Source organism: Oncorhynchus gorbuscha, linkage group LG05 (assembly GCF_021184085.1).
Source record: "Oncorhynchus gorbuscha isolate QuinsamMale2020 ecotype Even-year linkage group LG05, OgorEven_v1.0, whole genome shotgun sequence".
Taxonomy (NCBI): Eukaryota; Metazoa; Chordata; class Actinopteri; order Salmoniformes; family Salmonidae; genus Oncorhynchus; species Oncorhynchus gorbuscha.
This window is the reverse complement of record NC_060177.1, coordinates 55,683,191-55,699,518: the sequence shown is the minus strand read 5'-3', so window position 1 is coordinate 55,699,518 and position 16,328 is coordinate 55,683,191. Positions and strand designations below refer to the sequence as shown.

The window sequence follows — 16,328 nt, the reverse complement described above, 5'->3', positions numbered from 1 at the left end:
GGATGGCGAGAGCAATCAAAGAGTCCACACTGGAAGGAACCTCCCGAGAGAGAATCTCATCTTTGACCACTGTGTGGAGTCCCTCCAGAAAACGAGCGAGCAGCGCCGGCTCGTTCCAGTCACTAGAGGCAGCAAGAGTACGAAACTCTATAGAGTAATCCGTTATGGATCGATCACCTTGGCATAGGGAAGCCAGGACCCTAGAAGCCTCCCCACCAAAAACTGAACGGTCAAAAACCCGAATCATCTCCTCTTTAAAGTTCTGGTAATTGTTAGAACAATCAGCCCTTGCCTCCCAGATAGCTGTGCCCCACTCTCGGGCCCGGCCAGTAAGGAGTGAAATGACATAAGCAACCCGAGCTCTCTCTCTAGAGTATGTGTTGGGTTGGAGAGAGAACACAATCTCACACTGGGTGAGAAAGGAGCGGCACTCAGTGGGCTGCCCGGAGTAGCAAGGTGGGTTATTAACCCTAGGTTCTGGAGGCTCGGCAGGCCAGGAAGTAACAGGTGGCACGAGACGAAGACTCTGGAACTGTCCAGAGAGGTCGGAAACCTGAGCGGCCAGGCTCTCCACGGCATGGCGAGCAGCAGACAATTCCTGCTCGTGTCTGCCGAGCATGGCTCCTTGGATCTCGACGGCAGTGTTACGAGCGTCTGTAGTCGCTGGGTCCATTCCTTGGTCGGATCCTTCTGTCATGCTGGTGAATGAGGACCCAAAAGCGACTTGGCGAAAACAGAGTATTTAATCCAGAATAAACTTTACAAAACAAAAAGCATAATACTACACGTAAAGACGAGAACAGACTGGAGACTTGATCGAGAACTGCAGGTTGCCTCGGGAAGGCACTTGAACCTAGCAGACTCAGACACCTGCTCACCACGCAGCATCTGAGGGAAACACGACACGACAGGGCAAAACATAGACACAGCACGGTGAATTATAAATGAGGATCCGACAGGGCAGGTACGGGAAACAAGGAGAGAAATAGGGACTCTAATCAGGGAAAAGGATCGGGAACAGGTGTGGGAAGACTAAATGATGATTAGGGGAATAGGAACAGCTGGGAGCAGGAACGGAACGATAGAGAGAAGAGAGAGCGAGAGAGTGAGAGAGGGAGGGGGAGAGAGAGGGATAGAAAGAGGGAAAGAACCTAATAAGACCAGCAGAGGGAAACGAATAGAATGGGAAGCACAGGGACAAGACATGATAATAAATGACAAAACATGACAGGTCCCTGCAGCGAACACTCAAACCGGTGTAATTAGAACGTCCAGTTTCAATTGACGTGTTTTTGTCACAGAAACATTTTGCACAAACACAGTCCTTACAACGTTATGTCCTGAATGTGACCCGTTTATTTTTGGATGCAATTTTCAGACATTCACAGAAGTGGCGGCAGCATAACACAATCATCCAAACCAGAGAATGTAGGCTACAACAGTCCTAGTGCTAACTGAGGAACGATTGAGGTAACAGAATGTCATATTTAGCTAACTCCCGGCTGACAGAAACAATTAATATGAATTAGCTAATAGAAAGGACTATTTTCAATTCATCACATCATCGGTGTGCTCACCATTGATCCAAATAATTGATAGGCAGAGAAGATGCGTTTGGTCTGTTTGCAGCATGTTGAAGGGGGTTTGTCATCTACGATCATTCACTTTCCTTAATTCACTTCCGGAGGTTTACTCGAGGGATGGTTCACTCATCTTTCACCTCATTTTGTTACTACATCTTAACTAAATTCTGACAGACTTTTACGTGACACCCAGATTGCATTGTATAATGCCAACAAACATGGCGCCACACATAAATATCATAATCAGTACAACTTTCAAAAAACTATTTTATACACATCATATGTGTTCATTACTATCTACGCAAGAATCGGAATGCATGATTTGTCACCAGTACTTGAAAACAGTAAATGCATTATGCACCAAACATAAATACGTTGTGCTACAATAGAAATGACAACACGATATACAGAAAATAAGGCACTTACTTTGATTGGAATTAGCACATGTCCAAAGGTATTATTTGTAAAGAAAACAACAATGAAGGCAATGCAAGAGCCAGACAAAAAAGCCAGGGGAAAAAAAGTTTGTGTTAGACTACATAAATGTCTGCATACTTGATCAGGGGAAACACTGGGGTGATGCTTGAAATCTCATTGAAGAGATTAGTTCATCCGGTTCAGTAATTCCTCAAACATAAATTGTCCGCAACAGTGAAATGGGCTACTTCTATGTGAATTAATGAGGTGGAACACACCTCAATTCACACTGTTGTTAGAAAATAATTTCAAATTGACAAGATGAAATATAGCCTACAGATAATTAGTGTCTTGGTTTGAGGGGGAAAATGTGTTAACTGTCCTGTTTGTGTAACAATCACATGTTGGAACAATGAGCGCATTCTGACATCACGCATATCACAAAACTCACTCTGGGCTACCGTTAAGAGATATTTGGAACTCACATGCGAAAAGGTTAAATAATGTTACTTGTGGGAAGTTGCTATAGACCACCAAGTGGTACCAAGTGGTAATATGTGTGAAGTACTTCATAATGTGTGTGATATCAACAGAGAGGTATATTTTCTGGGTGACCTAAATATTGACTGACTTTCATCAAGCTGTCCACTCAAAAAAAGCATCGAACTGTAACCAGTGCCTGCCATCTCATTCAGGTTATCAGTCAAACTACCATGGGAGCACAGGAATGAAATCAGCCACATGTATTGATCGCATCTTTACTTATGCTTCAGAAATCTGCTTCAAAGCAGTATCCAAATCAACCAGATACAGTGATCATAATATAGTAGCCATATCTAGGAAAACCAAAGTTCCAAAGGTTGGGCCTAGTATAGTGTATAAGAGGTCATACAATATGTTTATTAGTGATTCCTACACTTTGTTGACGATGTCATATGTAATGAGGAACCACCAGACTCTGCACTTGACATATTTATGAAATTGCTTATTCCAGTTACTCATAAGCATGAACCCATTAAGAAAATTACTGTAACAATATGTAGATAAATGATACCGTATAAAGAATGGTAGTAAAAAGCTTTGAGCACCTTAAATTACATGTTGGGCAAAAAGGCAAACTCAGCTCAATCATTCTTTGAATAAGATGGCTCATTAACTACTTTAATGATTTCTTTCCATAGGCAAGATTTTCAAATTTAGTCATGACCTGCCAGCAACAAACACCAACCCTACACATCCAAGTACAGTATAACTGACCAAATTACCAAAGACTAGCATTGTCATTTTGAATTCCATAATGTGAATTTTGAAGAAGCAAAACCTTTTTTGCATTCTATGAGCAATGATAAGCCACCCGGGTCTGACAACTTGGATGGAAAATTACTGAGGATTGTAGTGGATGATATTGTTATTCTTATTTGCCATATCTTCAATCTAAGCCTACAAGAACGTGTGTGCCCTCAGGCCTGGAGGGAAGCAAAATAAATTCCGCTAAATAGTAAAGCCCCCTTTACTGGCTCAAATAGATGACCAATTAGCCTGTTACCAACCCTTCGTAAACTTTTGTAAAACATGTTTTGAGCAGATTCAATGCCATTTTATTGTAAACAAATTGACAACAGACTTTCAGCACGGCAGTTCAACATGCACGGCAGTTACACAATTGAATGATGATTGACTGAGAGAAATTGATGGGAGCCGTTTTGTTAGACTTCAGTGCGGATTTTGACATTATCGATCATAGTCTGCTACTGGAAAAAACGTATGTGTTACAGCTTTATTGTGGATAAAGAGTTACCTGTCTAACAGAACACAAAGGGTGTTCTTTAAAACCTCTTACGGCCACTGAGACGCTAGCGTCTCACCTAGCCACTAGCCTGGGGAAATGCGTAGCGCCAAATTCATATAGTACTCGATAAAACTCAAACTGTCATTAAATCACACATGCAGGGTACTCAATGAAAGCTACACTCGTTGTGAATCGAGCCAATATGTCAGATTTAAAAAATGCTTTTCGGCGAAAGCATGAGAAGCTATTATCTAATAGCATGCACCCCCCCCCCCCCCGAAATACGAGACGTAAACAAAAGAATTAGCGTAGCCGGCGCTACACAAAACGCAGAAATAAAATATAAAACATGCATTACCTTTGACGAGCTTCTTTGTTGGCACTCCAATATGTCCCATAAACATCACAATTGGTTCCATTTTTCGATTAATTCCGTCCATGTATACCCAAAATGTCCATTTATAAAGCCCGTCTGATCCAGAAAAAAAAGCTTTCCAAAACGCAACGTCATTACAATTTTTTTTAAAAAGTTGCCTATAAACTTTGCCAAAATACTTCAAACTACATTTGTAATCCAACTTTAGGTATTTATAAACGTTAATAATCAATAAAATCCACAAATCATGGACGATTTTCTCTCTTTCATAACTTTCCACCGTGTAACCTCTGACAGGAAGTGCCTATTCTTCATTTCACCAAAGATTAACTTCAACCCAATTCCCAAGACTGGCGACATCGTGTGGAAGCTGTAGGAACTGTAAACTGGGCACTATCTAATTTCCCTTGACATAGACAATACAGGGAACTGGCAGAGGGATATTTTTTTTCTTTTTCTGAATAGTTTTTTTGGTTTTGCCTCCTACACAAGTTCTGTTATAGTCACAGACATGATTGAACCAGTTTTATAAACCTCAGAGTGTTTTCTGTCCACACATACTAATCATATGCATATACTATATTCCTGGCATGAGTAGCAGGACGTTGAAATTTTGCATGCTTTTTATCAAAAAGTTGAACAAATGCACCCTAAACACTAAGAGGTGGAAGCCTCTTAGTGGAAGCTTCTCCAACATAATCCATCTTAAAATCATTCCCCAGGGCAGCTGTCTATGCACCTTAATTTTCAAAATCTTTACTAATGACCTGCCACTTTGAGTAAAGCCAGTGTATATACAGTATGCAGATGACTCAACACTATACACGTCAGCTACTACAGCGAGTGAAATCACTGCAACACTTAACAATGAGCTGCAGTCAGTTTCAGAATGGGTGGCAAGAAATAAGTTAGTCCTAAGTATTTCAAAACTAAAAGCATTGTATTTGGGACAAATCATTCACTAAACCCTAAACCTCAACCTAATCTTGTAATGAATAATATGGTAATATAGCAAGTTGGGGAGACTAAACTGCTTGTTTTAACCCTCGATTGTAAACGTTCATGATCAAAACATGTTGATGCAACAGTAGCTAAGATGGGAAGAAGTCTGTCCATAATAAAGCGCTGCACTGCCTTAACAACACTATCAACAAGGCAGGTCCTACAGGCCCTAGTTTTGTCACACCTGGACTACTGTCCAGTCATGTGGTCAGGTGCCACAAAGTGGGACTTAGGAAAATGGCAATTAGCTCAGAACAGGGAAGCATGGCTGGCCCTTAACTGTACACAAAGAGCTAACATTAATAATATGCATGTCAATCTCTAATGGGTCAAGTAGAGGAGAGATTGACTTCATCACTACTTGGTTTTATAAGAAATATTGACATGTTGAATGCACAGAGCTGTCTGTTTAAACTACTAGCACACAGCTCGGACACCCATGCATACTCTACAAGACATGCCACCAGAGGTCTCTTCCCAATCCCCTAGTCCAGAGCAGACTATGGTAGGTGTACAGTACTACATAGAGCCATGGCTGCATAGAACTCTATTCCACATCAGGTAACTGATGCAAGTGGTAGAATCTGATTTTAAAAAACAGATAAAAATACACCTTATGGAACAGTGCAGACTGTGAAGAGAGACACACACAGGCACAGACCCACGCATACACATGCTAACACACACACACTCTACACACATGTACACATGGATTTTGTATTGTAGATACAGTATTGATTTTGTATTGTAGTTACAGTATGTGGTAGTAGAGTAGTGGCCTGAGGGCACAAACTTAATGTGTTGTGAAAAGTGTTATGAAATGTAATATTTGTAATTGTATATAACTGCCTTAAATTTGCTGGACCCCAGGAAGAATAGCCGCTACCTTGGCAGCAGCTAATGGGGATCCTTAAAAAATACAATACCCAGTGGTACGGGTTCCGTTAATTACTCCCTGATGAAAGTTCACTAAGAAGGTGGGGGTGATAAACCATTTACCAGTATCGTTACTGCTAGGGAGAGATTGTAACCTATTCGAAGTGTTTGTGGCGGAGTAAATCAGAACTACCTCAATCCCATGCCGGTGCGAATACGCAATGTGAAGCAGTCCCTGGCACTCTCAGAGAAAACACATCCACAAAAGGCACGCACCCGCCGTGTGTGGAGTGATGGTAGCTACAATAGTAATTTACAACATTAGCAATGTCTACACTGTGTTTCTGATCAATTTGATGTTATTTTAATGGACATAAGTGACCCCAAACATTTGAACGGTAGTGTATCTCAACTGGTATGCCATCCAGCCCTAGAGTATTCCCAGACTTAAGGGCTTTATTTGCAAAAACTTTCTCTTCTGTAATTTAGCCTTCACATAAGTCTTTATGTACAGCTGTTAATTTGACATCATCGATAGAAATAAAAATCCTCTTTCAAAAGATCATTTGGCGAATCATGGGTGACTGTCATTTGTGACAAGTTTCAGTAACATTATTCTTTGTAGCATTTCTATGTTTAAGATTAAAAAGAATGTTGCAGTGTTCTCCATATTACATCCAGTTTGCTTTATGTTTTATAACATATTACACTTGATCATTCTTGAATATATTCCACCAGTTCCTTTCATTTTCCTATAACTTATTCTGTGCCTCTATGGTACAGTTTTTATTGCTGTCTATCTGTACTGTTGGTCCTTCTACTTGTGAACTTTTTGACCTATATTGCTTTTGCTTTAAGTATGAGTATTGAATTGCATGGCCTCTAAAGGCACATTTAAAAGTACCCCACACAAAGGGGGTCTGCTGTTACTATGTTATATCGGAAAAAGTCAGTTATAAATTATTCTGTTCCAGTTAAAAACAAGTTTCTGTTTTTTTACCCCTTTATCTCCCCAATTTCGTGGTATCCAATTGGTAGTTACAGTCTTTTCCCATCGCTGCAACTTCCGTGCGGACTCAGGAGAACTGAAGCTCGAGAGCTGTGTGTCCTCCGAAACACAACCCAGCCAAGCCACGCTGCTTCTTGACACAATGCCCCCTTAACTCGGAAGCTAGCCTCACCAATGCGTTGGAGGAAACACCTGGCGACTGTGTCAGCGTGCATTGCGCCCAGCCCACCACAGGAGTCACTAGTACACAATGGGACAAGAACATCCCTGCCAGCCAAACCCTCGCCTAACCTGGACGACGCTGGGCCAATTGTGCGCCGCCCCATGGGTCTCCCGTTCGTGGCCGGTTGTGACAGAGCCTGGACTCAAACCAGGATCTCTAGTGGCACAGCTTAGACCACTGTACCACTCGGGAGGCCCGTCATTAAATAGGCCCATGTGGACATTCTGTAAGAGTAATGTATATGCCAATTATTTAATGGTCTGACCGCATTCTGCCCGCTATCAACACTTTTTAAACTTTTGGTGCCAGCGAGAATGACATAAAAAAGTGATAAAAACGACTAGCTTGATTGAGCCTCCTCCATGTATATCTCACTAGGTATTATTTTTCTTACATTTAGATTTCAGGGAAAATTTCACTGTAAATGTACAGCATTATACTGGCACCAGAGTTGCTGTAATACATTTTACAATTCTATTTTCCTTACTCTAAAATATATTACCTCATCTCTGCTGTAAAGCAAAATTACATTATTAAGCTGGCAACTCTGGTGCCAGTAAATGCTGTAAATTTGCAGGGAAAGGTTTTAGTGTATTGCCCACCAGCTGCCCTTAACCGGTTAAGACTCTAGGGGCAGTATTTCATTTTTGGATAAAAAGACGTGCCCGTTTTTAGCGCAATATTTTGTCACGAAAAGATGCTCGACTATGCTTGGAATTGATAGTTTTGGAAAGAAGACACTCTGACGATTCCAGAACTGCAAAGATTTTCACTGTGAGTGCCTTAGAACAAAACCTACAGGCAAAACCAAGATGTTTGAGCGACCAGGAAATCAACAGGATTTCTGATGGCACGTTTTCCATGATCGCCTTATATGGCTGTGAATGCGACAGGAATGAACCGACACTTCCTATCGTTTCCCCAAGGTGTCTGCATCATTGTGACGTATTTGTAGGCATATCATTGGAAGATTGACCATAAGAGCCTACAATTACCAAGTGTCCCGCACGGTGTCTGCGTGGAAATTGGTGCGCAAAAGTCAGGTACCAGTATTTTTCCATCCGAATCTGAGAACAATGCAGGCTTCCAGGAATGGCATTTCAATGAAGAGATATATGACAAAACACCTTGAGGATGGATTCAAACAACGTTTTCCATGTTTCAGTCGATATTATGGAGTTAATTCGGAAAAAAGTTTGACGTGTAGGTGACTGAATTTTCGGTTAGTTTCGGTAGCCAAATGCATAGTAACAAACGGAACGTTGTGTCCTACACAAGCATCTTTCAGGAAAAACTGGACATCTGCTATGTAACTGAGAGTCTCCTCATTGAAACATCTGAAGTTCTTCAAAGGTAAATTATTTTATTTGATCCCTTTGCTGGTTTTTGTGAATATGTTGCGTGCTAAATGCTAACGCTAAATGCTAAGCTAGCTATCACCACTCTTACACAAATTATTGATTTTCTCTGGTTCTAAAGCATATTTTGAAAATCTGAGACGACAGGATTGTTAAGAAAAGGATAAGCTTGAGGATAGGCATATTTATTTCATTTCATTTGCGATTTTTAGAAATCGCTAACGTTGCGTTATGGTAATGAGCTTGAGGCTATGATTACGCTACCGAATACGGTGTGGGTAGGACTAACAGGTTAAAGTCCTCAATGAGCTTGACACCTAGATAAGCTCATTTCCTGATGATGGCACACCGCTCATTGTACTCGGTGACTTCAACCTCCCGACGTCTGCCTTGGATTACTTTCTTTCCACCTTTCCCCCCCTTGCCTCTTTTCACCTCACCCTTTCCCAATCCCCTCCCAATCACAAAGCAGGAAATACGCTTGACCTCATTTATACTAAAGGCTGTTCGCCTACTAATCTCACTGCCAACACCCTCCAGGTCTCTGATCAGTACTTTGTTACCTTTTCTGTCTCCTTCTCCTCCACCCCTTCCCAATCATCCCCCACCCAGATGGTCATGCACCGTCGCCATCTTCACTCTCTCTCTCCCATTACTCTCTCCTCTTCTATCCAATCATCTCTCCTTTCTGCTAAATCCTTCTCCATCCTGTCTCCTGATTCTGCCTCTTCAACCCTACTCCCCTCCCTTTCTGCATTCTATGACTAGCACTGTCCCCTTTCCTCACGGTCGGCTCGGCCCTCCCTTGCTGCTCCATGGCTGAGTGACTCATTGCGTGTTTGTGGGCAGCTGAGCAAAAATGGAGGAAAACTTAACTCCCGGGAAGACCTATCATCATTTCACTCCCTCCGCTCTACCTTCTCTTTCTCTGTATCAACTGCTAAAGCCACTTTCTATCACTGTAAATTTCAAGCTTCTGCCTTTAACCCTAGGAAACTATTTCCCACCTTCTCCTCTGCAGATGACTTTGCCAACTACTTTGAAAAGAAGGTTTACAGCATCCGCTCCTCATTCACTCGGTCTATTGAGTCCACTGGTCCCACTCAGAACTACCCTACGCCTTGACCTTTTTTCACCCCTCTCTCTCAAGATGAGATTCTGTAACTAGTGAGGCCCAGCCGCCCGACAACCTGCCTGCCCACTTGACCCCATCCCCTCCTCCCTTCGCCAGACTATCTCTGGAAACCTTCTCCCATTCCTCACTTCCTTCATCAACTCATCATTGACCACTGGCTGCATCCTCTCTGACTTCAAAATGGCTAGAGTCAATCCCCTCGACCCCATTGATGTCAAACTACAGACCTTCTTTCTTTTCTTTGCAAAACACTTAAGTGTGCTGTGTGTGACCAACTCTCTCTCCATCTCTCCCTAACCAGTCAGGCCAAAAGATGGGTCACTCAACAGAGACCGCTCTCCTCTGTGTTACGGAGGCTCTCCGCACTGCCAAAGCTGACTGTCTCTTCTCTGTTCTCATCCTGACACCGTGAACCATCAGATCCTCCTCTCCACCCACTCAGGGCAGGGTGTCTCTGGCTCTGCACACTCTTGAATTGCATCCTACCTGGCAGGCCGCTCCTACCAGGTGACGTGTAGAGGATCTGTATCTGCACGGCTTACTCTCACTACTGGTGTCCCCCAGGGTTCAGTTCTAGGCCCTCTTTTTTATACACCAAGTCACTTGGCTCCATCATATAACTCACATGGTCTCTCCTATCATTGCTATGCAACACCCAGGTGGCGACATGCTTCTCCGAGTGCCTGGCAAATATCTCAGCTTTGATGTCGGCCCACCACCTCAAGCTCAACCTCAACAAGATGGAGCTCCTCTGCCTGACTGCTCTAAGACATCTCCATCATTGTTGGCAACTCTGCTGTGTCCCCCTCCCAGAGTGAAACAAACCTTGGCGTGACCCTGGACAACACCCTCTCATTCTCTAACATCTAAGCAGAGACTCGCTCATGCAGGTTCATGCTCAACAAAATCCATAGAGTAATAATATATGCCATTTAGCAGACGCTTTTATCCAAAGCGACTTACAGTCATGTGTGCATACATTCTACGTATGGGTGGTCCCGGGGATCGAACCCACTACCCTGGCGTTACAAGCGCCATGCTCTACCAACTGAGCTACAGAAGGACTCACACAGGAAGTGGCGAATGTCCTAATCCAGGCAATTTGCGGTTGATTGGGTTCCCCACTTGTGCAATCAAAGCCCTGCCACTTATCCAGAACAGCGCAGCCTGCCTGGAGTTAAACTTTTCCAAGCTCTCCCATATCACCCCGCCCCTCCTTACCTTCAGGCTATGCTCAAAATCTACACCCCAACCCGAGCACTCCGTTCTGCCATCTCTGGTTTCTTGGCCCTCCCACTCCCACCCCTCCTGCTCAGCCCAGTCAAAGCTCTTCTCTGTCCTGGCACCCAAATAGTGGAACCAGCTTCCACCTAAAGCTAGGACAGCAGAGTCCTGTCCGTCTTCCAAAACCTGAGATATGTGGTTGCCCCACCTAGCTATTTTATGATGAATGCACTAACTGTACGTTGCTCTGGATGCGAGTGTCTGCTACATGACTCAAATGTAAATTTATAATTTCTAAAGGATTTGTATCGGGCCTAGCCCATGTACTCACTAAGGCCATAATCTCTCTCTTCATCGTCGTGCTTCCGCCAGCGACAGCACAGGTGCTTGAGGACCATGGTCATGTGACTGAAGATGATGAGGGGAGGGGGGAGGATGGGCCGCTCGTAGAAGGTCATGATGAGCTGGTATCTCTGGAACTTCCACACCTGGTTGGAGATGGACTTCACCTCAAAGAAGGTGTTGCTATGACAACAGACAGAAACAACCAAAATGTCAAACCAACCAAGAATGCAGCAGCTTGGTTTATTTACCAAACATTGTTGCAACAGGTTTTATGCATGCGTTTCTATGAAGATGGATTAAAGGCCATGTTTTGAAACACTCAACCCCTCTTTCAACCATCCACCTACCTATCTACAGTCACGATAACTTGTACCACTACAGCCACTCCTACAACTGTGCCTGCTACTACTACTACAACAACAACTACTACTACTACTATCACAAAAATCTTCCTACATTTACATTTGAACAAAGATGCCAGCAAAACAGAGATGTATAAACAGTATGTTCCTTACACTCCACCGCTATTTGCATTAGAACTTTTCTTACATTTGCATTTCTTGGTAATTAGTCAAGAAATGCGGAGGGGATCGTTCTTACTACAGTATTTCACACAGATGGCAATAAGGCACAATAACAGTAAATGATCACTATAATGGCTCTCAATACGAGATGAAACATCTTATTGTGTGTATATGCTACAGTATGCTCTGCCATGGGCCTTGAGAGGCTGCAATTTAACAGCACTTAAGCAACTGCAGTTGTCATGTTACACACAGGTGTCATATTATATATTTGAAAGCCTACCATCTGCACTCAAAAGACAGCACAGGTTATGCACTGTTTATAACTAATCAAAGTCCTAATCGCTCACTTGTTAGGCTATATAAAACTAACAAGGATCACAGATGGAAATGACCTACGTAGCTAACTAACTCGGGTGATATAGGAGTATGTTGTGCAATGGCCCCTAAAAATTATGTGGGTGAGGGAGAGTAAAATAAACCTATCCCATGCACATTTTTGTCTTCGTCCAGAGAAAACACCCAGAGATCCTACCTCCAAGGAATTTTGGCAAGCTGAAAGGATTTGGCAGGTCTAAGCAAATATATTACCAATGTATTTAAACCTGTCAAATCCTCTCAGATCTTCACAAGTGTCTTGGGGATGGGGTGTAGGAGCTAGGGGTCGTTTCTGGACAAGGTCCTGGTATGTATAACCGAGTGGGCATAAGGAGAGTGTAATAAGTTTACAGAAAGAGAGCACATACTTGAAGACAGCTATGAGTAGGTTGACCAGCAGGATGTTGGCCACCAGCAAGTAGCAGGCCATGATGGCAGGAACGATCCAAGCTCCCGTCTTACATGGCGGCAGAATCACAACATGCCCGTCGTCCGCGGTGATATTCTGGCCACAGGGAGCTAAGCACAATGACACAACCACAGGCTCAGGATGTTACTCAAGGTGTCACAATGACAAACTATGACAAAATAAATGGGTAGCCTGTAGAGAGTTTCTATGACGGAACATTATAAATGAAGGCAAACATTTGTGCCAATTGTGCGTCAAAACGAATAAACATACAGACCAGGACAAGCAAGCCAACATAAAAGATGAAGACACAATCAAATGAAAGGAAATGTCACCATACAATACATACAAGCAAACCCAGGCAATCATACAGAACAAACAATCATTATGTTAACATCTAAAATAAACAAACCAACACATAAACAGGCCAACAAATACTTCAAGTTTTGCAAACAAACAAGAGGCATAACATACTGTATATATGCATATTTGTTTTGGAGGGGATAGGAAGGAGTGAGCTCTAGAATGGAAAGGTCTTATGTGCTGAAATGTGTATCTCAAAATATAGAAACAAATATATTCATGGCAATAACTTGCATTCCCAATATATTTAAACATGGCATTGATGTTTAAAATATATTGTCACATATGTGTGCCATATCCTAGCTGAATAATGATTATACTACAGAGTAATTGAAATGTATTTAAGATACATCATATGTTTTTTCCATCAGTGATGGTTCAGTTGCTGTGGCTTTATAATGGGGACACTCAACACGTTCACTTTGGATGCTCATTTGTTTGTTTGCCTATGAATCATTATATACTCATTATATTCATACGTATCTCTGGATTTCAATTGATCACACAAGGCAGCCCAAAGGTAGAGAACTGAAGTAATTTTCTCTTTATCTCGCATTTTTACACTCAAAGAAATTGGGTTAACAACTCTGACAACTGAACCACGTGAAAAAACAGATTGCCGTAGATGAAAGGTTATGATGTGTGTGTGTGTGTGTGTGTGTGTGTGTGTGTGTGTGTGTGTGTGTGTGTGTGTGTGTGTGTGTGTGTGTGTGTGTGTGTGTGTGTGTGTGTGTGTGTGTGTGTGTGTGTGTGTGTGTGTGTGTGTGTGTGTGTGTGTGTGTGTGTGTGTGTGTGTGAATACAGAATAATATTAGATCTTGTGTACATACAGATGTAGGATCTTCATATGAACCAGTTTGATACAGCCGGGGAGTAAATACTGCAGCAAAAGGAAATGTAAATTATTGCGTGGATTATAATAGACATTTGTTTATGGAGTTTGATAATTTTTTTGATATGACAAATCAGGTCTGACATTTTTAAGTGGAAATTAAAATCTTTGGAGTACTTATTAAATATCGAATACACTCCAAGTTTGCATTCCCTGCTGTGCAGCAACAAAAGAGTGAGCAAATTAAGATCCTACATCTGTATGTGTTTAGGAATGCTTTTGACATTCTGTAGGTGTGTACTGTATAAGTAACTGCGCTTTTGAATGAGGTGTGTGTGTGTTTGGTTGTATTTATTGTATGAGTATTTGCGTATCATGTTGACCTGTATGGATGAGCGGGCATTATTGTGAGTGTGGGTGTCTAGATTACATTTTGTCAATGTTGCAGTCCTGTTGTTCTAGTGAAAGCAGAGCTGGCGTTGAGGGATTGCGAAAAATGACATGAGTGAAGGACTGAGTTTACCTGGCAAACTTACTTTTCCAAAATAAAACAAAAATTATGAAAATGTCAAAGGAGCAATGACAGTCTCCTTTGTCATTAAAATAAATCAATAAATCAACCAAATGAAACCAAATAAGAATGCTACTGCCATGAAACACAGTTATTGACCTGTCAGCGTGTCGTGCTGCATGCTTATCCATAGAGTTGGAAAAGAGGACACACCTTCTATCTTTGCATTTGATCGCTTCTGTGACAGTATGGGCAGAGGTCATTAACTGGCAGCGCCACTGAGGGCTATCGCCATCTCTTCTTATTCTATGAGTTTATTGGCGATCCATAAAGAAACTGAAAAGGTGCAGACTTCCACCTACTGTGCAGGAGTGTGTATAATCTGAAAAGGCACAACGTGAAGGTTGGTGATTTACTGCCACCTGAAAGTGCTGGAATGTTTTTTCAGGAGGATACAGTACCAGTCAAAAGTTTGGACACACCTACTCAATCAAGGGTTTTTATTTGTTTTTACTATTTTCTACATTGCAGAATAATAGTGAAGACATCAAAACTATGAAATAACACATATGGAATCATGTAGTAACCCAAAAAGTGTTTGTCACACCAGCCTTCGCTTTGGCTCCCCCTCCTGTCCAGCTCAGGCATTCGGCGTCGCCGGCCTTCTAGCTGCTGCCGAACCGACTGCTGGCAAACCCCCTTCACTCATCAACCCCGATCTCGTCTCGTCATCATTACACACACCTGGTTCCAATCCCCAATCTCCCTCTGCCATTTGTCTTTGTCGTCATTGTAAATGTTACTTGTTTTCCTGAGAGGAATCTCTCCTACTATTTCCTGAGTACTTTATATTTTGCACTTTGGGTTCGCCCTGTGCCTTTTTGTTTATGAAGAAATAATTTAAGCACAACAGCGTTTGGGTTTAGTCCCACTTTGATCTATGGTGCTTAAATAAATTCTGTAGTTCTAAACCTGCGACTGCCTCCTGCCTATTCCTCTCTACACAAGTGACAGTGTTAAACAAACCAAAATAGATTTTAGATTTTAGATTCTTCAAAGTAGCCAACCTTGCCTTGATTACAGCCTTGCACACTCTTGGCATTGTCTCAACCAACTTCACCTGGAATTATTTTCCAACAGTCTTAAAGGAGAACTTGTTGGCTGCTTTTCCTTCACTCTGTGGTCCAACTAATCCAAAACCATCTCAATTGGGTTGAGGCCAGGTGATTGTGGAGGCCAGGTCATCTGATGCAACACACCATCACTCTCCTTGGTCAAATAGCCCTTACAAAGCCTGGAGGTGTGTCCTGTTGAAAAACATTGTCCTGTTGAAAAACTAATTATAGTCCCACTAAGCGCAAACCAGATGGGATGGCGTATCGCTCCAGAATGCTGTGGTAGCCATGCTAGTTAAGTGGGCCTTGAATTCCAAATAAATCACAGACAGTGTCATCAACAAAGCACCATCACACCTCCTCTTCAATGCTTCACGGTGGGAACTACACATGAGGAGATCAATCCTTTCACCCACTCTGCGTCTCACAAAGACACGGCGGTTGGAACCAAAAATCTATCCATTGCTTATGTTTCTGGCCCAAGCAAGTTTCTTCCTCTTGTTGGTGTCCTTTAATAGTGGTTTCTTTGCAGCAATTCGACCATGAAGGCCTAATTCACGCAGTCGCCTCTGAACAGTTGATGTTGAGATGTGTCTTTTACTTGAACTCTGTGAAGCATTTATTTGGGCTGGTAGGCTGGTAACTCTAATGAACTTGTCCTCTGCAGCAGAGGTATCTCTGGGTCTTCCTTTCCTGTGGCGGTCTTCACGGGAGTCAGTTTCATCATAACACTTGAAGATTTTTGCAACTGCACTTGAAGAAACTTTCAAAGTTCTTGTTATTTTGCTGATTGACTCACATTCATGTCTTAAATTAATGATGGACTGTCGTTTCTCTTTGCTTATTTGAGCTGTTCTTG

The 16,328-nt window shown here is 42.3% G+C and overlaps 1 protein-coding gene across 3 annotated transcripts in view; it reads right to left on the bottom strand.

Moving 5' to 3' along the window:
* The window catches only part of LOC124036092 (transient receptor potential cation channel subfamily M member 3-like), a 228,269-nt gene that overhangs the window by 15,537 nt on the left and 196,404 nt on the right, over positions 1-16,328 (bottom strand). For all 3 annotated transcript variants that reach the window (XM_046350237.1, XM_046350235.1, XM_046350236.1), the window contains 2 exons: positions 12,608-12,758; positions 11,324-11,517 (listed from right to left, as the gene is read on the bottom strand). In XM_046350237.1, the coding sequence (XP_046206193.1) occupies positions 11,324-11,517; positions 12,608-12,758 (345 nt within the window). The remainder of the gene's footprint in view (positions 1-11,323; positions 11,518-12,607; positions 12,759-16,328) is intronic.